Below are 23,741 nucleotides of genomic sequence, written 5' to 3' on the forward strand. Positions count from 1 at the left end.
CACCCATGTCTAGTCTGTAGTTTTCTAAATCTAAACTGCACATGACTTATTGAAGTTCTCAGACATCACAAGCTTTATTTCAGAGCAAAAAATATTTCATGCAAGAGCAAATACAGTGGCCAGTGGCTCCAACAAAGCCCTTGAGACAACTGGGACCTATTTGTGCAGGTTGATGCCTGTGCATGCAGCTGCTCTGCTAGCAGGACCTCAGCTGATGTGGCAGATGAATCTGATCTTCAACTGTGAATATCCTAAACCATCATGAAAGGATTCTCTGGAAGAAGCCAACCTATAGGACTGATCCCTTCCTGCCCATGCTGCCTCTCATGTGGAAATAAAAAGTTGAAAAATCATGATTTACCAAACCTATAGATAGTATTTGTCTTGTCCTAACTGCATGATGCCCATGGGGTCCTTGACCTGCAATTCCATCTCCTGAAAGTCCTGAATGCCTCAAGAGTACAAATGCATCTCTTCCAAAGCTGCAGAGATCTGAGAGAGCAGTGGCAGCTCCTTGGAGATGCTCAGCCCTGCTCAGCTGCTTGGAACCCAGTGTGAGAAGCAGCTTCCCTCAAACTGGCCAGCAGCACAGACCAGTTCAGCTTATTTGCATCTGAAATATACGCCTGTGTGTAATGCCAAGCTTGGACAGCATCTTGGCTGGCTTTTGGGGAGCTGGCTAAAGAGTCTCACCACTTCCTTTTTGTTTTCTTACTGCCCTGACAGCCCTTCAGGCAAGGCTCTATTTTTGTTTGACATATGTGCACATGGTCCATTTCCATGTGTGTGTGCTTAGGGACGTGTTCCTGCTCTATCTTGCCCTCCTTTGGAAGGCTGCTGCCCACAGCTTCTCCTAGCAAAATGAAATCTCAGGAAAAGTCCAATGAAGTTGAAATGCTGCAGAGAAAATTTATTCTTGTTTTTATAGGCTCCTGTTCAGGAAAGTACTTAAGTATGTGCTTAAGTCCTATTGAAATCAACAGGACTTAAGAACATGCTTAAAGTCAAGCATATGCTTCCTCTGAATTGGGATGTATTTCAGCACATGCTTAAATGCTTTCCTGAATCAGAGCCACAGTCAACAAGAGTGTCCTGTGATACACTGTGCTTCTGAGACAAGATTTACTTCTTACCTAAGACCTACCAGTGCTGCTCTATGAATGTGCAGTTCTTAGCTTGCCTCTTGGTTGGTGGCACTCCAGAAAGCTCACTGGCTTTTGCATTTGGATGAGAAGCTGGGAAAGAAAAAAAGGACAAGAAAATGGAAAAAAAAAATAACCCTTACTAAAGCAATACCTTGGCATGTCTGATCTCATGTTGCAACCCATGTTTTTTCCCCTACAATGGAGATTTGTGCTATTGTGTGTGTGGTATAATTACTAAGACAGATTTTTTTTTCTCCTTAATTGCACAATAAATAGGATATTTCCTGGCCAGCTTTGCGTTTCCAATAGGATTTTCACTTCCCATTTGGGCTCTGGGTATAAGGAGAGTAACTGTCAAAAGGCAGGAGCTTTCCCAGTTTTAAAACAGAGAGGATGTAACCATGTGTAATGTGAGCCTTGAGTTTGATTGTAGGGATGATGAAATCAAATCCCTCCTTAATCTTTACTGGGAAACATTTAGGTGAATTAGCCTGCTTGTTTTTGTTAACTTGTTAAAATCCTTTTTAAAAAAAGTGTTTTAATGCAATCAAAAATATCTCCTTGCTTTACCCCACAGTCTAACATACCTCTGGACCACGTGCAGAGTGACCTCAATGCAGTGAAAAATGAAAGAAGGAAGATAGATAAACCCAAATACATTTCTTGCCTGGAAAAACCACAGTGCTTTGCCATATGCAGTTCTTTCCAGTGCTGCCATTTTTAAGCTAGATGCTTAGTCATTATTAATGATGGTGTATTTCTTTGAAATTCTGTATTTTGGGGAAAAACCTGCAACTTGTCTTTTTTTTCCTCCATTAAGGTTAGTTAAAATAATATATAGTTGTCTGTGTGTATTGCATGTACCAGTTGGTGTATTTTTTGGAATATGTGAGGAAATTTATTCCAGTTATTTCATTTATAGCAAAGCATTAGCTTGAACTTGAGAAGAGCTCCTTGTTCACATTGTTCAGCTGCGCGGTGCAGTGGTTGGAGAGGCTTTTGATACTGCCATGACTTCACAAAAAATACTTGACACAAGTTCATAAAATCACTGAGACTATTTTTTCTCCCTCCTTAAACCATCCAAATTTTGTTAATTGATAATGAGTTCATGCAGCCCCCACGCATGCACACAAATGTTTTTAAGGTTTAATTAATTCACTAAAAATAGCTGAACTGTTTAAGGGGGAGCACCTTATAATTAATAAAGGAGAACATGTTTTCATTCTTGCCATTGCTCAGATGGAGGGAAGCAGCTGGTCTGACAGGAGGCTGTTCCTGATGGGATTGGACTGAGTTCCAGGGCAGGACCTTGCATTGCTTAGTGTGAAGGACTGAAACAGCTGGAGACTAAGTAGAAAAGCATACATTTTGGGTAGGTAAACTAATGAAATTATGTTTGTGGGAAGCAATGGGAGCAGAAAGTGCTGTTTCCAAGATGGAGAAATGTAAGACTCCAGAAATTCTGTCTCCACAAACTCCAGGCTTTTCTGTTGCTGGGGTCCACATTCATCCCACCTAAAACTAAGGCACTCAGTGGATTCAGTCAAAGTGAAAGGTGGGCAGATTCATCTTTCAGATGTGCATCTTGGCCTTGCTCACACAGGAGACCTTCCCTTTGGCACCTCAGTTAAACTTCAGTGGGGTGAGTAGTGCTTGGCCAAAGAGTCTCACCCAGCAAATCCTCAAATCTATTGTACTTTTTCATACTTTTATATGGTCACTATGGGAATTTGCCTTTTCAGGTGAGGCTCTTTTCAGTCGGGAGTGCACTTTAACAACTCTGTCTCCTTTATCCTAGTGCCCACAAAGCCTCAAATCTGTCCCTAGCCGAAGTCTTTTATTCAGAATTGTCAGGCTGTCCTTAGTTGCAATCATTGTATCAGAAATATCCAATATTACTGGCAGGGAGGGTGCATATGTCACCAACTTGCTCTGTTTTATAAGTGCTTCAACACTTTTACTGTGTTTCAGGGAAGCTGCATGAGAAAGCTTTTGTGAAAAACAGCAGGGATTAATGGTGGTTCTCCAGGTTGTCAATTATATGTTCCTTTCTTTCCATCCACTGTTTGAGTTCTTGATCTTGATGAAGGCATTATTTAATTCCTGCCTTTCTGAGCTCTTACCCTTGGACAAATATGTAACAGGTTTTTATTTAGGCACTACTGGGGTGCTTTAAGAAAGCTTTTTTTCTTTGAAGCTCAGAGTGACTAAGCCTGGCAAGTTTTCTTTCTCATCTCCTCCTGATAGTTAATAGACTTCACAAGGGATCTCAAAACACTCTGATAAGCCTTTGAAGTTGTTACCTACTCAGGTTTTGCTCTTTCTGAGTGCTGAATGTTGAATTACTGACTACTGTTAGAGGCAATGAGAAAGGATTCACAAAACCAAGAGTGATTTGCCTATAATTTCCACAGAAAAAGAGCTGAATATAATAGATAAACTGTGTTGCTGGGGAGATTTTGATTCTGTTCCCTCCTCTGTCACCAGCTGGCCTTGTGATTTGTGGTAGCATTTTCAGTTATGCCAGTCACATGAGATCAAAACCCATGAGTCAGTCTCCACCCAAATCATGAGCCTGGCTTCCAGATCCCAGAGCTTTGAAGAGATCGTACTGTACTTTTTCTTTAGTTTATCTTTTGTTTTTGGAATTTCCTCTGCCTATTCCCAATGTGTCTCTGGCAATAAATGTTTCCCATTGCTTTGGAAGTGTTGAGAAGGAATTTTGACCATTGGGGCTGTTGGAGCCTCATTTGACCTACGCAATTAATTTTATTTTTGATCACCAAATCAATCTTATTTCTTCCAAATTTCACATCTTCCTCATTTTCCCTATGATTTCTACATCCCTTAGCCCCACACAACCCATCACTTCTGTTTCTCCCTTGTCATTATCATTCTTCCAGGCACGTGGTGTAACTCTTGGGGATGTCCTTTGCTAAGAGTTGGACTCAGTGATCCTTGTGGGTCCCTTCCAACTCAGCAGATTCTGTGATTCAGCTGATTCTATGATTGTGTGATTCAGCTGCTTTGTCCCTCCTTTAGTCCTCTGGTCTGGAGATGGTTTTTCACCATTCCATTGAAGACAGAGAACATATAAGATACAAGTCTGGATAATCCTTAATCTTTGCATGAGAATAAACAAATGGAGAGAGCAGGGAATGTTCATCTTTTCCTGAGAAAGATGAAATTGTGATTTATGACTAAGATGGTGGAAAAATCAAGGGGAAGTTTGGTGTCATATTGCTGTTTTCTCCCATAGCATTTGCCTCCTTTCAGGAAGGGTAAGGAGTCAAAAGCTCCTGGCAAAGGTTGAACAACCAAAATCCAAATCATGTCCAATCCAAATCCAAAATGTGACTTTGCAGTAATTATGGCATGCACTATGGTGGTCCCTGGTATTCCCATGGTGACGTTGTTGCTGTTGCCATGAAATTTGCAGAACAATGCTAATGATTAAATCCATGACATTTTGCAAAACCAGACTACTCACACCTCAGGTAGATGGGAAATGCATCCCTTCTTACTCATCCTCATGCTTTACTACTCTTTCACCCACATTGTTTGTTGATCCTTGCATATGCCATGTGCCAGACATATTGCAGATCCATAATTTCAAGTAAAATTGCAGCCAGACCGTTTCTCTCTATATTCAAGTACCTCTAGAGTCTGAGTGCTTGAAACTGAATCTGAACCCAGATCAAATCTCTTTACACAGCTCTGAACTTCATGTCAGGTTGTCTCCAAGCCTTGAATTCACACTCTCCCCATAGTTTGGTGACAGGAAATGTGGAATTTGTTTTTAAACCCAGAACTGTCAAAAGCTGCATTCAAGACATGAGAAAGACTCTTGATGTTCACAAGAAAATCTTTTGGCTGAACATTTCAGAGGCAAGGCCTGAATTTGTACCAACTGGACATATCTCAAAATGTTTCTAGTTGTGCTGGGGATGTTTCACAGAGCTGCAATAATTAGAGGGGGTTCATTCTTTAAGACAGAGAAATGCTACCTCACAGCTTGAATATTAATAAAGAAAATTTATGACAGCCAACAAAGTAATGTAATAATTATAATTATAATAAGTAATATTGTCTCCAAAGGAAAAGGGCATTTATCTGCTTAGCTCTTTCATCAGCCATTTTCAGACACACACTGTGCTTAAAATACAGTGATGCAATCCATGTGGGTCAACAACGGAAGGTTGGTTGCTTCACCAGGATTATAAGAATCTTTTAAACACAATGGTACCACAAATTAAAATGGAAATCTATCAAAACAATTATTGTCCTGAAAGCTTTGGCCACAAGCATGATTATTGTAGAAGGATGTTGTCCTTGGCCACAGCTTTGGCTCAGTTCAGCTGCTGTTATTTGTATCCCTCCATGGCTCAAAGTTAGAATTTGCATGGCTAAGGACCATAAACTTTTAGAAGAAAAAATAGGCTGCTCCTCAGTGCTAACACTAGCAGTTTTGTGTTGTTGTGGAGTGGTTTGTAGGCAATTCATTAGATAGTAGAGATAGGAGCAGACTGACTATGGTGGCTGAAGCCTGCCTTGAACCTCAGAAGGATTCAGATGGAGATTTCTGTCTGGACCTGGATGTTTGTGTCTGAGGCAGTTGTTGATGTGAACAAGAATGAGTCAATGTCCAGAGTTTTTGGGTTTAACTTTCAGGTACATGTTTTAGATAGTAAAACAGTGAAGCAGATATTGAACTGATATAAACTGCAGCCTACAGGCTTAAATAAAGCAGAAATCAGGTCCTGAGTGTGTTCATCCTGTCCATGAGACAGGCAGTCCTGTAGAAATGAGATAGTTGAAAGGACACTCTGGATGTTGCTTGCCATCAGCAAGGGACACATCTCCTTAGGGATGTCCTCAGGAGAGGTTCCATGTTGCATTGTTGCATCCTTGAGCTCCTGTCAAAGGCTGAATCCTGCAATAACTCCATTCTTGTGTTGACAATGAACTGTATTAAATAACAAGCACTACTGGTTATTTTTAAAATGCTCATTTTTCTTTCACCATCCAATTTTCCGTCTTGAGGGAGGTAAATGAGTAACAAATCTGAAATCCATTTTTCCTTTCCCCCTCCCAGGCTGGTATAGATGGAGAAAGCATTGGGAACTGCCCATTCTCCCAGCGTCTCTTCATGATCCTGTGGCTCAAAGGAGTTGTGTTCAATGTCACCACTGTTGATCTGAAAAGGTAAAAATTGTTCTGTTTAATTGAAAATAGGTGTATGGCCCAGTGTTTGCACTATAGAAAGACCCCTCCAAGTTAAATCAGATTTTTATCTGGCTGAGAGAGCCTGTGGTGCACAACAAAATAGTTGGGATTCAGGTTTGGCTGTTGTTTTTATTTTTTTCTCACTTGTGGAATTTTTTTATATTAAACAGGGTGCTTGGGGTAGTTTCAAAGTCTTCCAACCACAAATTACTGGAGAGGGAAAAAAAAATGCAGACTGATTTTGTAGGAACTATAAATATCTGTGCAACTACCCGACCATAAAGATTAGTGATTTCACAACTTTTTCTCTGCTTGCAGAAAGCCAGCCGACCTGCACAATCTGGCTCCTGGGACCCACCCACCTTTCCTGACATTTAATGGGGAAGTCAAGACAGATGTTAACAAGATTGAGGAATTCTTGGAAGAGATTCTTGCACCTCCAAAGTGAGACCTTTGGATATTTTTTTCAGTCAATATTCCATTTACTAGGAATGAAAGATGTCCTAAGAAGAGTTCCTAAAAAGCACTCCTTCCTACAACCTTTACTTACAGGAGTAATATTTATTTATGAAACTTGCTGGCTTCAGTGAGATGACTTCCATGTGTGAAGGTTACTTATGTGACTAATAACTGCAGAATGTTTTCTCTGTACACATTTCAGGATGCCCTTGTATGCAGAATTAAGGAGACCAGTACTAGAAAAAAAATTGTAGGGGTCTGGTGGCCACATTTTGCAAAGCTAAAAATAACTTGGAAGAGATGCTGAGAATTGCCACACAAAATATCTGTGCCAGGAAAAGCATTTTACAGTGAAAAACTAGAGGTTTCTGAGCTGTATGGTGTGTTAGGAAGGTTGGAAATGGAACTGATTACAGAGGACGAGAGGCTCGGGAGGCAGAAAAGTGCCCATTATTCTAGTCAAGAAATGACAAGAGCCCATAACTGGAAGTTATAACTGAACTAATTCAGGTTAGGAATAAGGCCCAGATTTTTTCAGTATGAAAAAGGTACCAATGAAAGGTTTAGATTTACCAGATATGGCTTACTAAGTCAAACATTTTGGACTTAATACAAGGATAATGGAAAAAATAAATAGTTGGCTTGTGAGTTGGAACTTAGAATCTATGAATCCATCAAATTTGGCTTGGTTCCTTATGGAGCATTTTACCTCCAAGTGAATCAGCAGCTATAGGCCAGTCCTGAGGCAAGAGATCAGGCATTTAAATTTTCTACATGCTGCTCCAAGACCATTTTCTACATGCTGCTCCTACCAAGAAGTCAGTAGGAGTCATTAGTTTGTGTTTATCTTTCAAATAAATATATTCCTTTTCACCAAATATCTGTAAAAAGCAATGCAGAGACTGGAACATTTATGTTCTTTCACCTGGTTAATCCTGACACCCTTTGCTATTCCATCCTGGAGTACATTTTCAGGGTAGAGGATTAGACATGGCTGCCATTCATAATGGAGAGATCTGGCTGCCAAACTCTCCTGCACCTTTCTGGAAATTTGTGTTTCCTTCTGATTTAATCCTGATTTTGGATTGTGGCTACATAAAGCATGAGTGCAATTACCTTTGTATTGACACCATCCCTGTGTAAATCCCCACATGCCTGCCTCCACAGACACATAGCAGGTAGGGTTAAGAGGGTCTTGCCAAGCTGTTGTTTTGATATAATGAGTGCTAATTACAGTTCTTCACACAGGAGGTTTTTCTCTCTTCTTGTAAATTATATTTGTGGCCATGGCTGTGATGTTGGTAACAAGGTGTTGCTCTCCCCACTGCTTTTGCCTGTTCAGGTACCCCAAGCTGGCTGCTAAGCACCGGGAATCAAACACTGCTGGAATCGATATCTTTTCCAAATTTTCTGCATACATCAAAAACACCAAGCAGCTGGATAATGCTGGTGAGTATGACCATTGCCAAATGTGCCAGGGAGTTTGTGTGCTTAGAAGTGGAAGTATTTTTGCCATTCTCTCATCCTTTTTTTTTGTAAACTGTGTTCAGATGACATCAGGCACTGCTGCTGAACAGCTTGAGGTGGTTGGTTAGGTGGACTCAACTCACATGTCCACAGCTGAATTAACTACATCTGTAGTAATAAATAAAAGAGCTCAGAGTGTTGGGTAGCCTCTTTACCAACAGCCATGGCATGACTCCTGTCCATACAGCCATTTTCCTCACCAGAAGAGTATCCCTGACTGCTTACTGAAGAGACTGGTGGCCTATGCTGTCTCCTCCTCTGCCCCAGCACTGCTTAGAGGAGCGTGTGTTGGCGGGACCCAAACCTGTGAGAGCAGCTCATGCTTTGTTAGATGTTGCCATCAGGCTCTTGGCACTCTTATCTTATGATTATGTTATGCTGTTATAGCTAATCTGCTCATATAAACCGAGTTATATTGAGACATTACATACAAAATAATTAAAAGACAGAAGTGAATTTGAGAAATGTAATTGCGCTCTGTAAGCTCCAGATTTTCCTTCACATTTGTTTATGAAAAGAAAGAGTCCCCCAGAAGCCAGATGCCATTCATATTTATATGCATCCTACACTGTCTTCTTAATGAAATTGCTGTTCTCCTCCACATTCCTTTCCCCTCAGAGAGGCAAAGCTCCAGCTAGTCTGAGCTCCTGTTGCTCCATAAAGCTGTGGATTTACACATCCCTGTCCCTTGAGATGATCTAGTACAATATTTGCAGTCATTCACTGATGTACCTCCTCCCTTGTATTACTGCTTTCACAGAGACGTAAGGCAGGTTGAATACCATGGGCTTAGATCATTTAGAAAACACCAAATTTTGCAGGTTCCATCTCTGCCACACACTTCATCTGTGCAATTATATTTCATTGCCTGGGGCTGACCTATGAGATAAAAGAGGGTAAAAGATGATTTATGTCAGATAACAATCTCCTCTGTAATATTTTTTGTGTTGTTAACAGAAGGAAATAATTAAAGTGCTTCTCTTCTCAGTGATGCTAAAAACATTTTGTCTAATGCTAATGGGATGCTCAGCTAACCTTTATAGGGAGTTATAAAAGGAAGATAAATTAAGAGTTAGACTAAATAGATGCAACAATGAAAGTAAACTATCCTGGCCTTTTACAAGGAAGTTTTATGGTCTGCTGGGCAACCGTGAATCTTCAGCTGTGCTACCCCACATGCACAGTCCCAGTTCTTGCTTCTCTGTGGCTGCAATATTCAAATCCCTGGGCTCACAAGGGCTGGCATCTCCAGCCAGGAATAAATGGGTGTCCTAGACTGTCTGCATCTGCCCATAAGCAGAGCTGGAATTCAAGATACCCACTATGATGAGATAAGGAATCTAATAAGGAATCTAACCCCACAAAGCACTCACATTTTCAGAAGCTGCAGTATGAATAAAGAGAGCTTTCCCTAGTTCTGCATAACAGACTCTTAGTTTAGATACTCTTGTAAATGACAATTAAGCACACCAAAGTTTTAGAGCCCAGAGCTGTTAAGCTGCAGGAGAGACATGATCTTTGCTCCCTGCAAACATCCTCACTCCATTTTTGTTACCTGGTTCCTGCTCCTGTCTTATCCAGACACTGCAGTCTCTGAATGTACTGATGTTCAACTTTCCTCTTCAAAGTAGAGAAAAGCTTTTAGCTTAATTTTATTACAGCTGGAGTGCTGCACTGCAAGGAGAATAAAGTAGACATGGCCAGAGTGGAACTGGATCTTTCTATCTATAACTATGTTCTTTCTGTCAATGAAGTGAGGTCCCTGGGACTGTCAGTGCAGACCTCAATTTCAGCAGAGTAATTGACTGTCAGTTTTCAAGGGCTAAGGAAGAATAGTTTCTCCCTAATCCCAGGGATGTTTGATTCACCTTCTGTCTGCTTCATCTGAACAACAGCAGTTTTTCTGAAGGCTGGTTTGGATGGAGGAGAATGAGTTAGTCAAAAAGTAGCTGTCTTACATTTCTTGAGCAGTAGAAAGGCTGTGTGCAAAGAGGAAAGGAGAGCAACACTGTGTACATATTTCCTAATGAACCTATTTATTTTTGATTTGTATTTCATAATTTTTTGTAAAATTGCAACACTGATTTAAAAGGGATCTGGGGCTCTAGTTCTCATCTGGTGCATATCATTTTACAGCATTATTTAAAATAATAGAATAGAATCACAGTATCCCAAAAGAGCTGGAGTCTGGAAATCTGGAATCCAGAAAAGATCTTGAAATCATCAAGTCCAGCCTTTGATAATGACCTTGTCAATTAAACCATAGCAGTGAGTGCTACATCCAGTCACTTCTTGAATACTTCCAGGGATGGTGACTCCAGCACCTCCCTGGAAAGCCCATTCCAGTGCTTGACAAACCTCTCACTGACTAAATTCTTCTTGATGTCCAGCCTGGCCTTCCCCTAGTACAGCTTGAGGCTTTCTATTGAAGTAAATAATTTTTATATTGTATTAATATTATAGTTTATTATATTTATATGTTAAATAAATTGTATACATTAATTTCTATGTATTGTTATATTATATTGTCATTACATTATACATATTATATTATATTATATTATATTATATTATATTATATTATATTATATTATATCTATTTTTCCTATATAACAGCAGAAGTAGTTGCAAATAATTCTGTGACAAAACCCCCACATTTTATAAGCATAAAATAGAATTACTTAGGTGAAGTCCCTTTCTCTGTCTCCACATGAGCCGGTGAGACCCAAAAAGAACAGAGATTGCTGCTTGTGGTTATCATAAATGTTTTCTGTGGCTCCCAGCTCTGAGATAAAGGTTATATGTGTCTCATAGTCATCCTCTGTATCTGTTCCAGCTGATTCCAGTGCTTAGGTTAATCTGGAAAGCCACACCAGTGACTGGAACATCAGTTGCACATGATCAAAACACAAATAGAAGAAGAGTTGTTAGTGAATTAAAAATAGATTATAGAACCCAGATTGCTATATAAACAATAATTTTCATTTCTTTTAATTTGCAATAGAGGCTGGGAGGTGGGATGCAGGGGGCAGGACAGCAAAGTGGCTGAAGCACCAAACATCAAGTTGTTTAAATTATGTTGTGTTAACTCGGGAGTCAGGGAAGTCAATTCAATAACATGTGGGATATCAGGCTGGGAATTTGAGGCATCAGGCTGTCTCTGGCTGTGAGGAGTGTGTGTTAGGTGTCATTGTGTGTGACCATTCCTTGTAGGGTCCTGGTTTAGGACAGGTCTCACAGTGTGTGCAACGTGAGCCCTCACCCCAGCCTGGGGCTCTTACAGCTCTGTGGAAAAGTGACTCAAAGTGGTTGGGATAATTAATGATATTTGTGCAGCAAGAGGGTACTGGAAGTGAGAATTGGTGGGAATCTGATGCACACCAAAGAGAAATCCAAGCTGCTGTCCCTCTTAGCAAGGTTTGCAGCCAGGACCGTGGAGAAGTGTCACAGTTCAGGTGATGCTGCTGCTGGCCGTGTCACTGTGATATTTCCTGTCCTTGGAGCACTGGCAGGATGGCACCGCATGCACAGCCTTTACATAACTAAATGGTTTTTTTCCCTGATAGTGGAAAAGTCAGTGAGGACAACAAGAGATTGGTAAATCCTTGCTATAGTGTGTGTCTGAGTCCTCGCATGTGAATGAAGAGATGCAAGGAGACATTTGTGGGTCTGTTCCTGAGATTGTGACACCCTCTGCTGGCAAATAAATGAATGTATAAAGCAGCTCTGCACAAGCAGCTTTACAATCAGGGCAGAAACATCCCCTTACCAAAACAGGGTTCTTTCTGTCAAGACAGTTTCCTTTTACAAATGTAACGTTGTCAAAAGAGAAGTGTTTCATATTAACCTATCAATTTTGACAAAGTTTTCATGGAAAAAAAAATGTTTTTTCTGGATGAGTTAAATTTACTTTGAAGTAAAAATGCTTTAACATTACAGAGAAAAATAGTGATTTTTTTTTTCTGGATTCATGCAGTACTTCATTAACCACACACAGTTATGTTTTATGCCTGGCACAGAAGCAGGTGATAACCTTCTCCTGTAAGTCTACATGGCAATATGTTATTGATCATGATTCATTTACTTACCAAAGGTATTTGGCAGCAAGGCTGCCCTGATTTAATAGTTCCCTGAATTTCTGATTCTTTTTTTCCATCCTTGTTTTCCTAACTTTTCTGTCTTATAATATAAAAACGTTGAAAGTTTTGGAGCAGGCTGGCGAAGGCTGTAAGCCCAGAAGCAAACATGCTCATGCCATATCAAAGTCCCACCACTTTTAAGCTTCTTGAAAGGGAGGGAATTGATTCCAGATTCTCAGGATGTGGCAAGCTGTGTTTAAAGAAAGTGTGTGCATTTATTATTTCAAGTCAGTTCAATCAGAACTTGATTCCTTCCACCCCCTGTGCCACTTGATAATTTTATAACAGGCCTGTTTGAAGGAGTCATCTCCCCATTGTGGGATTAGATCTGTGTTTCAGTAGCACCACTAGATTATTCTGGCTGTTGTCACCAGGCTTCACCCCTTGTGCCTGAAGTGACAAGGGCTCATTCACACATGGACAGGAGTCCTTGGGAGGGTTCAGTGCAGTAGTCTTGAAAATTATTTCCTGGATGCTCTTGCTCAAGTTTTCATGGCCAATCTGAGAGTTTTTGATTGTTAGTGATTGTTTAATATCGAGAAGGAAGTCTTGTCTGAGCACAGGAGAGTAAACTGAGGTCTTGTGTGTTTACTTTGGTTCCTCTGGTTGATGCTGAGCAAGTCACTCATGCTCTGTACGGTCACCAGGGAAGCAACAATTTATGTATTCATTGGAGGAGGATGAAATCTAATTAATTGGAATGCTGTGTACACAGTCAGCATCCTGCTTGTTATTTTTACTTGCGAGACTGTGTGCTGCAAACCAAGGGGACAACCTGGGGTAACCACCCATTAACTGTCCCGCCCAAAATTGTGAGTTCTTTGGCTCACAGAATGAGCCCTTTGATTTCATGTAGGAGTTTAAAAAGTTGTTCTTGAATTGAGTTCTTCGGGGGCACCAGCTCCAGTGTGGGTGGGCGCATTCATTAGTGGGACGGGAGGATATTTCACTGTAGGGCTCCTCAGAAGGCGCTGAGCTGGGAGACCACCAACATGATTTCGTGCAGAGGAATTTCCAGCAGTCTGACCAGAGGACTCTGCTTGTCTGGTTTGGATTTACATCAAGAGGCCAAAAATAAAAGCGCATTTAAATCATTAACTCACATATGATTAAGTGCTGTTCACCTCTTTCAGTAGCTCCATCACACTTTGTGGTTTGGTGTGCGAGGTGGGAAATGTCTCTCTCAGTGCTCTGTGTGTGTACACGTGCAGCAGAAATGTACACACACATACAGGCCTGCAATTAAGACTGCCCTACATCAGTTTTACACTGTGGAGTTACTCCTGCTAAGCAGAGGGTCAGACCCATAGCACAGGTATGTGCACAGGCTGAATTGTGCTCACTGATCCTTCCTAGAAGCCATCACATGCCTCTTGTCATAAGCAGAAAATCTGTTCGCACCAAAGCCCAGCTCAGACTATTCACAGTAATACCAGACCCTCTGTGGCACCTGAGCCAGGGGCAGGAGCTTCTTGATGTGGTGGGGCAGCCTGGGACATCCTGACAAGTGTGGTGTGATCTGGCTCCAGCAGCAGGAGAGCAAAACATCTGTGCCCAGAGCATCCCCACCCCTGGTGGGGGAGGACAGGGAGCCACCCCTCTACTTCCAGCCTGGCTTCTCTCAGACAAAGGGGTGATAATGCAGCTGTAACTGGGATATGGCTTCTCCTGAGTCTTTGGTCCTTCTGACCTGTTCCATGCCTGAAGGCTTCACCCCGTGCCCAGAAAAGTTCCTGGCAAAGCTGCTCTTGAGTTTGCCAGAGCAAATTTAAAAATCTGTTTGAATGCTCTTGTACTGATGGAAAGTTTCCTGTAACAGGGATCTTGGATCAGACTCTAATTTGGGACCAACATTACGCTTTATGATTTTTGAACAGATTTTCAAGGTGCCATAGAAATATATAGGTAAAAATATAAATATGTGTGTGATGTCTTTGTATCAACTTGCCATTACATTTTTTATTCTTTCTCTTTAGTTGAAGAATTTCCATTTTCCACTACAAACCCCACAATGGTCCAAGGCCCAGAACAAGCCACAATTTGCCCTGTGGTGTGACAGTACCAAGTTTTCTCTGGCAAACAACCAGGAAGGACTAAAAAGAGCTTTTAAAATTGTTTTAGAGAAAAGGACTTGCTTAGTGATGGAACATGTCAGGATGACAGTTCTTCTAGTGGAAGGTGTCACTGTCCCTGGCAGGGAGGTTGGAAATAGATGACTTTTAATGTCCCTTCCACCCAGGCCATTCCATTATTCCATGCTGATTCCATGATTGTTTAAACAAGTTTTTATTACTCCCCCTGAGCTGAATAATGCTGGGCTCATGGTAGCTAAAGTGCTTGGCTGCTTTACAAAACCAGCCCTAATATAAAAAATACTCAGTCTTTAAAACATATGTAAAATAGCTTTTCTGCAACATTTGTGGCACATAAAGTACCAAATACATGTTGGTGAGTGTGATATAAAGCTTTTATTGCCATTCATTTGGGATGACCCACATAACTCACTCATGATATGCTAATAAAACTGTTCACTCTGTCTCCTTATAAAAACACACATATAAAGATCACTAAACTGTGGTGTAGCTTTGTGCTAACTTCTTAAGAACTGCTGCAAGTTGCATTTATCACCTGTCCCAAATTGCCTTATCTGCTTTCTGCCCAGTAATCAAAGTCTAAAATACCCAGGAACAGCAGTTTGCAAAATAAGTTTTCTTGAGAAATAACTTTGAAAGTTCTCAAAATGGTGCTGGCTGGAGGCCCAGAGCCATCAGTATTCTGTCTGGTACCAGTGACAGCTTTAAGGACCAATATCTTTTTACCTGCCAAAACTGAGAACTGAAATGTTATGTCATTAAAAGGAAGAGGTTTTCAGTTTTCTAAAATGATATCACACCATCACATTCATCTGAGAAATCTGTACCTTACGAGGGAATATTTCTGAACTTTCTATCTTCTAATACCTTGCTAATTGAGGAACAAAAATTTCCTGGTGGAAATGTGAAAAAAATTATTTGAAAACAACACAAAAGGAACATTTTATGTAAGTCCTGACGTGATCAGACTGCAGGCTCTCCAAGGCAGGGACTTGATATGCCTGGTTAACAGTCTTAGATGCAGCCATTTTGGGAATAGTAAATATTTGCAATAAATTTACTAACAGACAAAATTTTCTGACATGTCTGTGCTGAAGCAACTTTGAAGACATAGCATACCATAGGGAGGAAGAGAGAGAGAGAGAGAAAAAAAGAAAGAATATATGTATTTATATAATTTTAAGTTATAGAACATGCTGAAGTCAACAAGGTTAATGGCATGATGAAATTAAGGCACTTTCTCAAGCTTTTGCTGAGTCAGGGCCTGTATGCATGGCCAGGCCTAGAGTGAAACACTTGCAATGGGAGCAGCAGTTGGCAGACACTCTCCTTTAAGAGGGAATTATTTCCCCTGTGTGTTGGAATATTCCTCCAAGTGCTGCTGGCTGTGCTGGGATGCTTTGTTCTGTTTCCCAGCCGAGCTCCCATCTCGCACACAGGAGCAGTAGCACAGCTGGAAGTGGATTGGAGCAATCTGGCAGCAGCAGTCCTGGGAGGAATTAAACGCCTTGCTGCTGGAATGGGAGGCCTAAATTGCATTATTATTTAGAATTGAGCTTTAACTTCATTGCTCTATGGTTTTGCCCTGGTGGATAACTCCCTTTGTTGTGATAGACTTGGTGTATCTTAAGTGTGTTCCCCACAGCAAAGACCTAAATGAAGTTATGGCCTTGCTCAGTTCAGTGTCCAAATCTTATATAACCATATATTTGGGTTTAAACACCCAGCTGGTCTTGATGTCCTGACGGGATTGTTCACAGGTTTACATTTAGCCATTGCAAGCTATCACATGGTAGATAGCCCAGTGACTGGCTCCTGCAAATCAGTTTGCAAAACTGTTGATGACTTCAAAAGGAAAAGAATTGGCCCAGAAAAACAGAAAAAATCTGGTTTTCCCTAAACAGATTTTTAAAGAATTTTTTCAGTTATTATTTTTTTAAAGCATGAAAATGTTCTTCATAAAATAACAGAGAAAAGAAGAATGAGATGTAAATGAAAATCAATGTTGCTACTTTTCTTTATTATATATATCTTAAGTCATTGACTTTCAGCTTGAAAACACTGCTAGAAATGAGGTCACAAAATGGGAATTAGAGAAATAATTCTTGTAAAAATATCCTGGGTTTTGTGATTGCAGAAAAAGGTAATCTGAATTTCATGAACTTTTAGGCCAGAAGAATCTTTGTGTTATTAACTATTATTTCCTACAAATCACATCCCAATGAGTTTTGCCCATTGATCAAATATGTTAATGTTCTATCCTTAAAAGGATTTGGTTTGATTGAGCAGACAACAGGAGAAACTGAAGTGTCCTTGGTACACTGAAGTGTCTTTGGTCTTTGAGGCTTTTTTCCAGTCCTTGTCTTACTGATTTCTCTTGACCTCTTGTTGGAATTCCCAGTTCCTTTTTCCTTTTTTTAATTGCGGACACCAGAATTGGGAAAAATGTTTTTTAATATTTGCCGCAACAGCTCAGTTGCAACAGAGGCAGTGTGACCTCCCTACTAATTCTTGGATTGTTTTCATACATCCAGACTTAATTATAACTGATTTTGCTTCTGCTCCTTTCAGGGAGGTTGAGGCATAATCATGATGATCCCTAAGTCATTTCAAGGGGCTTGAAACAAAAAAATCTCAAAAGCAGAGAAACAATGGGAAAGAATTAAGATGTGACTCATTTGTAAATCTCATAGTCTCATGGCCTTTTCTGTCTCAGTAACAACTTTTGAACACAAAAATTCTGGAAAATTGAACACAGGAAATTCTGGAAATAATAAATCTATTTGAGGTTTTTCCAAGTGAACTAAGGGATTTGGAAACTTAACAGCTTTAACTTAAAATTGAACTTAAAATTTCATCCTCAGGTGCTGTGAGCTAGGCGTTGCTTTGTCTCCCTCTCATGTGTCTTCACCAATGCTGGAATTAAATAACATAGTTCAAAACAGTGGGATGCAATTGGGATTATCTTGGTGTAAACAGAAGCAGACTTTATTCTTCTACATGCCTGGAATTGGAAGAAATTAGTATTGAAGATTCAAACACCAACAGCCTGTGCAGGAAGAAATTCCTTCCCTTAAGTCTTGTAACACAAGGGGTCCCCAGAGCACTGCTGCTGAAGCCCAGCTGCCCTCGCTACCAGAATCTCACTTTTCTCTTGCTTGAACACATACATGAAGTTAGTTTTCCTTCGTTAGTCCCATAATCGTCTTATTTGCTCTTCAGTAGTAAAACAAAAGTTTAAACTCTTCGTGAACAACTTAAAAATTGAGACAGTGGTAGGATAACCTCATACTATAAAATAATGGGTGTTTAAAATCTGCAGGGCTTGATTTTATTTTATTTTATTTTTCTAAATTCCTGATGCAAATCAGCTGCTGCTGTCTGCAGTTGCTTTAGGGACACCTGCACAAGACTAACATGGCAGAGGTCAGGATGAGGCCCTTGGGGACGTGCCCTAGAAATTATTCTTGTCACTTACGTGCTGCTGCGGGGTCACGATGATTTGTGAAATGCAAGTTTGGTGCTGTTCTTCCTGGGGCACTTGTAGGCCAGTAGTTTTACATTCACTTGCTTCCTGCCCTCAGGGTCACTGGGACTCCTCAGAGACTTGAGAATGAAGCTTTTCTTTGGTGTCATTTGAACACCTGGCTTTTCTTCTTAAAAAACAGCATTTGATGGTGCTCTGACAGCATTCTTCATGATAATGTTACAAGTATTGCCTTTATTGCTTGCCTCCATTGTAACAATGGATAAGAAAAGGGAGGGAGGAAACCTGAGTTTTCAGTAAAAAAATAGAAATAAGTGAAAACAGTCTTTCTAGATGCTTGAAAAACATGTCTAATTTACTATTTAAGGTGTTATTGCTTCACCTGCTTTGCTAGGTTTAATTTGAGAATAGGACAGATGGTATCACAAAAATAGAAAGATGCCAAGATGCCTCTTCTTTTTTGTTATATTTACTGTTTATTACATAAAACCTGAAACATATTTCCACAGCTGGTGCATTACTGCTTTACTAATGTAAAGTTTATGACCAAAGAGTATTTTTATTTTTATATTGTATATAAGGAGGTGGCAAAGCAAATTATTTCAATTGTTTTTACAAGGCCGTATAGAAAACTTGAGAAGAGACTCAAGTCTCCTAAATCCAGGTAACCTCTTAATCCTTGGATCATTGTTCTCTCTTTTAAGAAAAGGTAGCTGGGAATTGAGCTTTCAGTCTTTCTCATTCCTTCTATGGAGGTTTTGAGACATGTCTGTCAAAATACCCCAAAACTTTTTGGGTGAAGCTCTAATCAATCAATCAATCAATCAATCAATCCACATCATCAGTCTGTAGATGGGGTGAGAAGGGAAGAGAGATGATAAGGGTGGGATCATCTCACCTAAATCTGTCTAAAAGTTATATATTAGTAATTCAAAAGTCCTGGCTTATTTCTGATCAATGGAGAGAGACATTTCTAAAGGGCATTTTGATTTTTCTTAAAATATGAGTCTAAAGTTGGGAGAATTTCCTTTGGAGGTGCCTTTCTCTCATTGCCACCTATAAGGGATACTTGAACAATTAGGTCAGACTAATTACCTAACAATTAGAACTCAGGCAAGGGGAATCTTACCTGTAAGAAAATCAACAGATTTTTGATGTGTCCAGGTTTCTGAGGGTGCTTGGGGTATCCCTCAATTGTGTCAGCTCCATGTTCCTCTGAGTTCTGGAGGAAGTATTCCTGGTGCTTAGCACCTCCATTTCTGTCACTGCAATTACACGGACCAACATATATGTGCCTGCGTGTATGGAAAGTGTGTCCCTGTTTATGCCTGGCTCAGGCAGTGTCTGAAAGGTGATTTAGGACCAGAGTTGTGGGGCTGTTTCCATATGTGCCCCTGTGTTTTTGTGACTCACCCCATTCCTGGTGTTTGCTCACCCCAGCACTGACTGGGAGTAAAAAACCCCTTTTCAAGTCCCAGCTCTGACTTGTCTTGAGGATGAACATAAGCCTCTGTCCCCTAAAACAACCCCAAACCAGGAAAAAGTGGATTTGAGGAGTAAGAGACACTAATTTATTTCTCTTCTGTGTGCACAAGGTATTTGTTGATTCATTAAGTGGGCAGAGACAGAGATCATGTCTTTTTCACAAGGCTGTGTGGGCATTCACCTTTATTGTGGGAACATGCACAAGTCTCTTTTCCAGTGAATATTGAATTATTTATCTGGAGTGGAACATCTTTAATAGGAGGGCTGAATCACCCCAGAAACTCCCTTTGGCCCAGACTTAGGCATCTAAATGCCTTGGATGCATGGGAGCACACAACTTTCGCCCTCCTCTGCATTTCCAATGGCTCTCTCAGTGACCTCCCACTCATTTGCTGCTCAGAGCTGGGGATTTTATGAGGCAGAAACATGCCTGGAAAGGATGCTGCAATGCTCAAATGGGCAATGTATTTACCCTGTGGGAGTAAACCCTAATATTTAAGTAACTTTAAAAAAAAATTGGAGGTATTATCCTAGATCACTTGGGTGAACTGCGAAATTATATTCAAAGGAATATAGGATTCATCTCGCCTGACTTCACCTCCCTGAAAGTGAGGTGTCTAGTCTGAGCTAGTCCTTTAGGTTTCATCTGTAATTGATGCAGCAAGGAGGGCACGTGTGCAGTGAGTCACAGGGCTCTGAATCAGGTGTCTCAGGCAGCTGGATGGAATTACCCTCTGGAGATGCTCAGTCCCTCTGAGCAGAGAGGGAGCCTACAGAACCAGCTTAAATGGCTGAACAGGAGAAGTCAAGGCAGCACTCAGATCTCAAGGGTTTTATTGAAATCCCAGGGGGGAAGGTAAACTGTTCAATATGGAGTACAGAGTCATGTGTATTGCAGTCACAGCTCCTCCATGGAGAAGAATTAATCTATACAGATTAAAGTTACAATACTCTGTTGAGCCAGCCTGGGAAAAAAAAAAAAAAACTAAAAAAAGGGCAGGATGGAGAAAATTGCTGTTTCTTAGCCTGTTCCTTTCTCCTACCAGAAAACAGTATTGGGTCTCATATAATATCAAACTGTGAATCTGGAAGTGATCAGGAAAGGTGGTTTGTTTTTTTAAAGGAAAAATAAATCTCAGATGGTTTGATTGAGACTGTGAATATTTATGCACTGTTCCCCCTTTTCCCTCATTGGTATTTCACCAAGTTCATTTGCGTGTGTTACAGGATAAATCTTACAGGAGGGCAGTGGAAGAAAGCAGTAAAAAGGGAAAACATCAATCAGTGATCCAGGGTATTGTTCATTTTTGTACATGGATCACGGTTTGTTGTACTTGCCTGGGCTTGACAATTAAGAACCTTGCAGTTGTGCTGAGATCAGCCTCAGATAATTTCAGATGTTGGCTACAAAAGACAAGATGTTGCTGGGCTTCAATCACTTTGAAGCCTTGTTGTCACAGGAATAATCACTTAGAAAGAGGACCTCATATATTTGTCCTTGACTTGAAGAAAATGTTTTGTGACAAAAGGTTTATTTAATAAAAATGCCATGGGTGGTGTGAGTAACCTGATTTATTGGCAAATGTGGGTGGAATTTTGTGAATAATAACTTGCTTTGGAAAGTAAAAGTATTTTCTATTAAACTGTTTGAAACAGAAGGTTATTCTCCTTTTAATTTGGAAATGATATGTTAATTTTGAAGATTGTCACCATTTAAAAAGTGATGCAAAAATTATGGGATGTCTAGGCAAGACTTACTTAACCAACCATCCCCAAACATGACTTCCTTGTTTTCATGTTTGTTTAGAAATCTTGCTTTTTTTTTGCTTAAAGTTTGTTTAAAAAACTATTTTTGCTCTCTTTTCACATAAATCAAATAGTTTTTATGTTCAGTTTGCTTAAACATCTATTGTTCTTCATACTCTGATTGTGCCCTCTATGCTTTGAATCTTTTTCCATAATAACTATCACATGAAATCCTTACCTGCAAGAGGTTCCATACAAACACATAAAAAATGAGTCATCTCACTTCATTTTAGCTATTTTAAATTTAGGTTGCCAGTCTGCCTGTGTGAGAGAGTGAGAGAGATAGAGAAAGTGAGATTGAGGCTTCTCTGGTGGTAATTCAGCTTTTCCTAGGCTACTATTTTAAGATGGAATGATTTGCCTTCCAGTGGCTCGTTCAGGCCACAGAGATTGGTGTTTATGTGCTTTGTCTGCTTTGCTGTTTCTCCTTGTCCCAACATTAAACAAGGAAGGAAATATTTGGAGTTCAAGGAAGGGGAAAAAGAGTCCTTGCCTGACCTCTGCAAATGCTGTGGGTGTGGGCAGTCTGAATCAGTTCTACTTTTTCCAAACCGTTTTTCTTTTACTACTTTCGAGTTACTTTCCATTTTGCTTCAGCCTTATTTGACCCACAGAAAACAGAGATGGAAACGACTGATGACGCTGGGAGTTTTATGGCTGGTCTTATTTCAGGGGTCAGATTAACAGATTAAAATAGTCTCTTTTGGCTTTAAAAGCTTCTGGAGAAATCCTAATCCCACTGAAGTAGTCAACAGCAAAACTTCCATGAGCTCCAGGATGGCCAAAATTTCACCCTGAGTACCTATTAATGAATCTTTGTCATCTGGCCCTCTCCTTGACTTGCAGGATTGCTCCATGCATTACATTTTCCAATGTTTTGTTCAGATGTAGTATAAGTACTTCAAGGCACAAGGGTTTCTCTCCATTCCCTGGAAATAGTTGCACAGACTAATAGTTTAAGGAAGTTTTTGCTTGAAAAATTGAATAACAGAGCCAAAGTCTGTTCTTGGTTGAACTGGAGTAAATATGGAATAGCTTGTTGACAATGCAGTTACTCCTCTTTTATGTCAGTGTAACTGAGAGCACAGTTTTGCCCAGTATTAACTTTTGTTACATTATTTGTATTTCTGTGCATGTCAGAATTTGTTAATCTCATTGTTCAACATCAAGTAACCTTCTGCTGAAAACAGAACGTCAATGTGAATTAGGTATCATCAGCTAAATTGAACCTCACCCTGTGCATTTGACAGATGGTAATACATTCATTAAGTGTTCTGTGGTTGCTTTGAGGTTGGAAAGTGCTATTTTTCTGGCTTCTAACTCAGAATTCTTAAGTAAAGTTGTTTAAAATCCTAGTTTTGAAGGGAGAAGAAAAATCACAAAAAGCTCATGAAGGTTTTTTTACTAATATTATTGTTTATTATTGGTGGGATGACAGGGCAGGACTGTCATTGCTAGAAGTTGTCTTTGGCTGCATAAGCAGCCCAGAATGAAGTAGAGAAGGCTGAGAGAGATGGTTCCACCATGGATTTTGTCTATACATGGGTAGAATTTCTTGGAATTCGAGGTTATATTAAATATATCCCAGCGAAGGCAATATGATGCTGGTGCCTTTGTGCTTGGTGATACCACTGTCCAGAGAAATTGTTTCCAGGAGTTCAGACATTTCAGCTGTAGCAAGGATAAGCTGATGACAGGGTTCCTCTCTCAGAGCTGATCACATTTGGGATCTCTGAGGTCCTTCTGAAAGTCTGCAGGGTGGGGAAGCAGTTGGAGGTAGAAGTTTCAAAAGCAGCACAGAGCCACATACTCCGGCCTGGCTCTACTTGGTGTTGTAATATTGAGTTCTCCACCCTGACATTACCAAGACAATGCAGGGATGTGATTAGACACTTCAGGAGAAGTTCTCCCACAGCTCATTTAGGGGTCACCAAAACCAAGTGTAGAAGAGAAAACTCCACTGAACAGAGAGGAAGCTCTCAGGTGTTTAATTCAAACCTATTCTTTTAATTTTACTCACTTTGGGGAAGATTAGCTGTTATCAGTAAAGCTATTTAGTTCTTTAATGATGTTTCCCAGGGGACAAGTTGCCAAGGGAATTAGGTGCTCAGCCACTTCTGAAATTCACTGTGGGTGGTACCCTCACAAATGGGGAATTAGGAACCTTTTAGATCTTCACATCTTTTTAAATGTCTTCATCCAGTCTGGTGCTGACTGGTGTTCACATGGCCCCTGCCTTGGTGAGTGCATCCTCTCCCCTATGCTCTCAGTGGAGACAATGTAGAGAGTCACCCAGATTTTCATGAAATAGCCACAGTATGGGAAGTTTGGAATTAAGTCCAAGTTTAAGGAATTAATCCAAGCTGAGTTT

General features: G+C 40.3%; 1 protein-coding gene across 2 annotated transcripts in view; it reads left to right on the forward strand.

Annotated features, from left to right (window-relative positions):
• The window catches only part of CLIC5 (chloride intracellular channel 5), a 68,445-nt gene that overhangs the window by 38,639 nt on the left and 6,065 nt on the right, over nt 1-23,741 (forward strand). For both annotated transcript variants that reach the window (XM_059468310.1, XM_059468311.1), the window contains exons 2-4: nt 6,244-6,353; nt 6,693-6,818; nt 8,176-8,282. In XM_059468310.1, coding sequence (XP_059324293.1) covers nt 6,244-6,353; nt 6,693-6,818; nt 8,176-8,282 — 343 coding nt within the window. The remainder of the gene's footprint in view (nt 1-6,243; nt 6,354-6,692; nt 6,819-8,175; nt 8,283-23,741) is intronic.

The sequence above is a fragment of the Ammospiza nelsoni genome, chromosome 3 (genome assembly GCF_027579445.1).
Source record: "Ammospiza nelsoni isolate bAmmNel1 chromosome 3, bAmmNel1.pri, whole genome shotgun sequence".
Taxonomy (NCBI): domain Eukaryota; kingdom Metazoa; phylum Chordata; class Aves; order Passeriformes; family Passerellidae; genus Ammospiza; species Ammospiza nelsoni.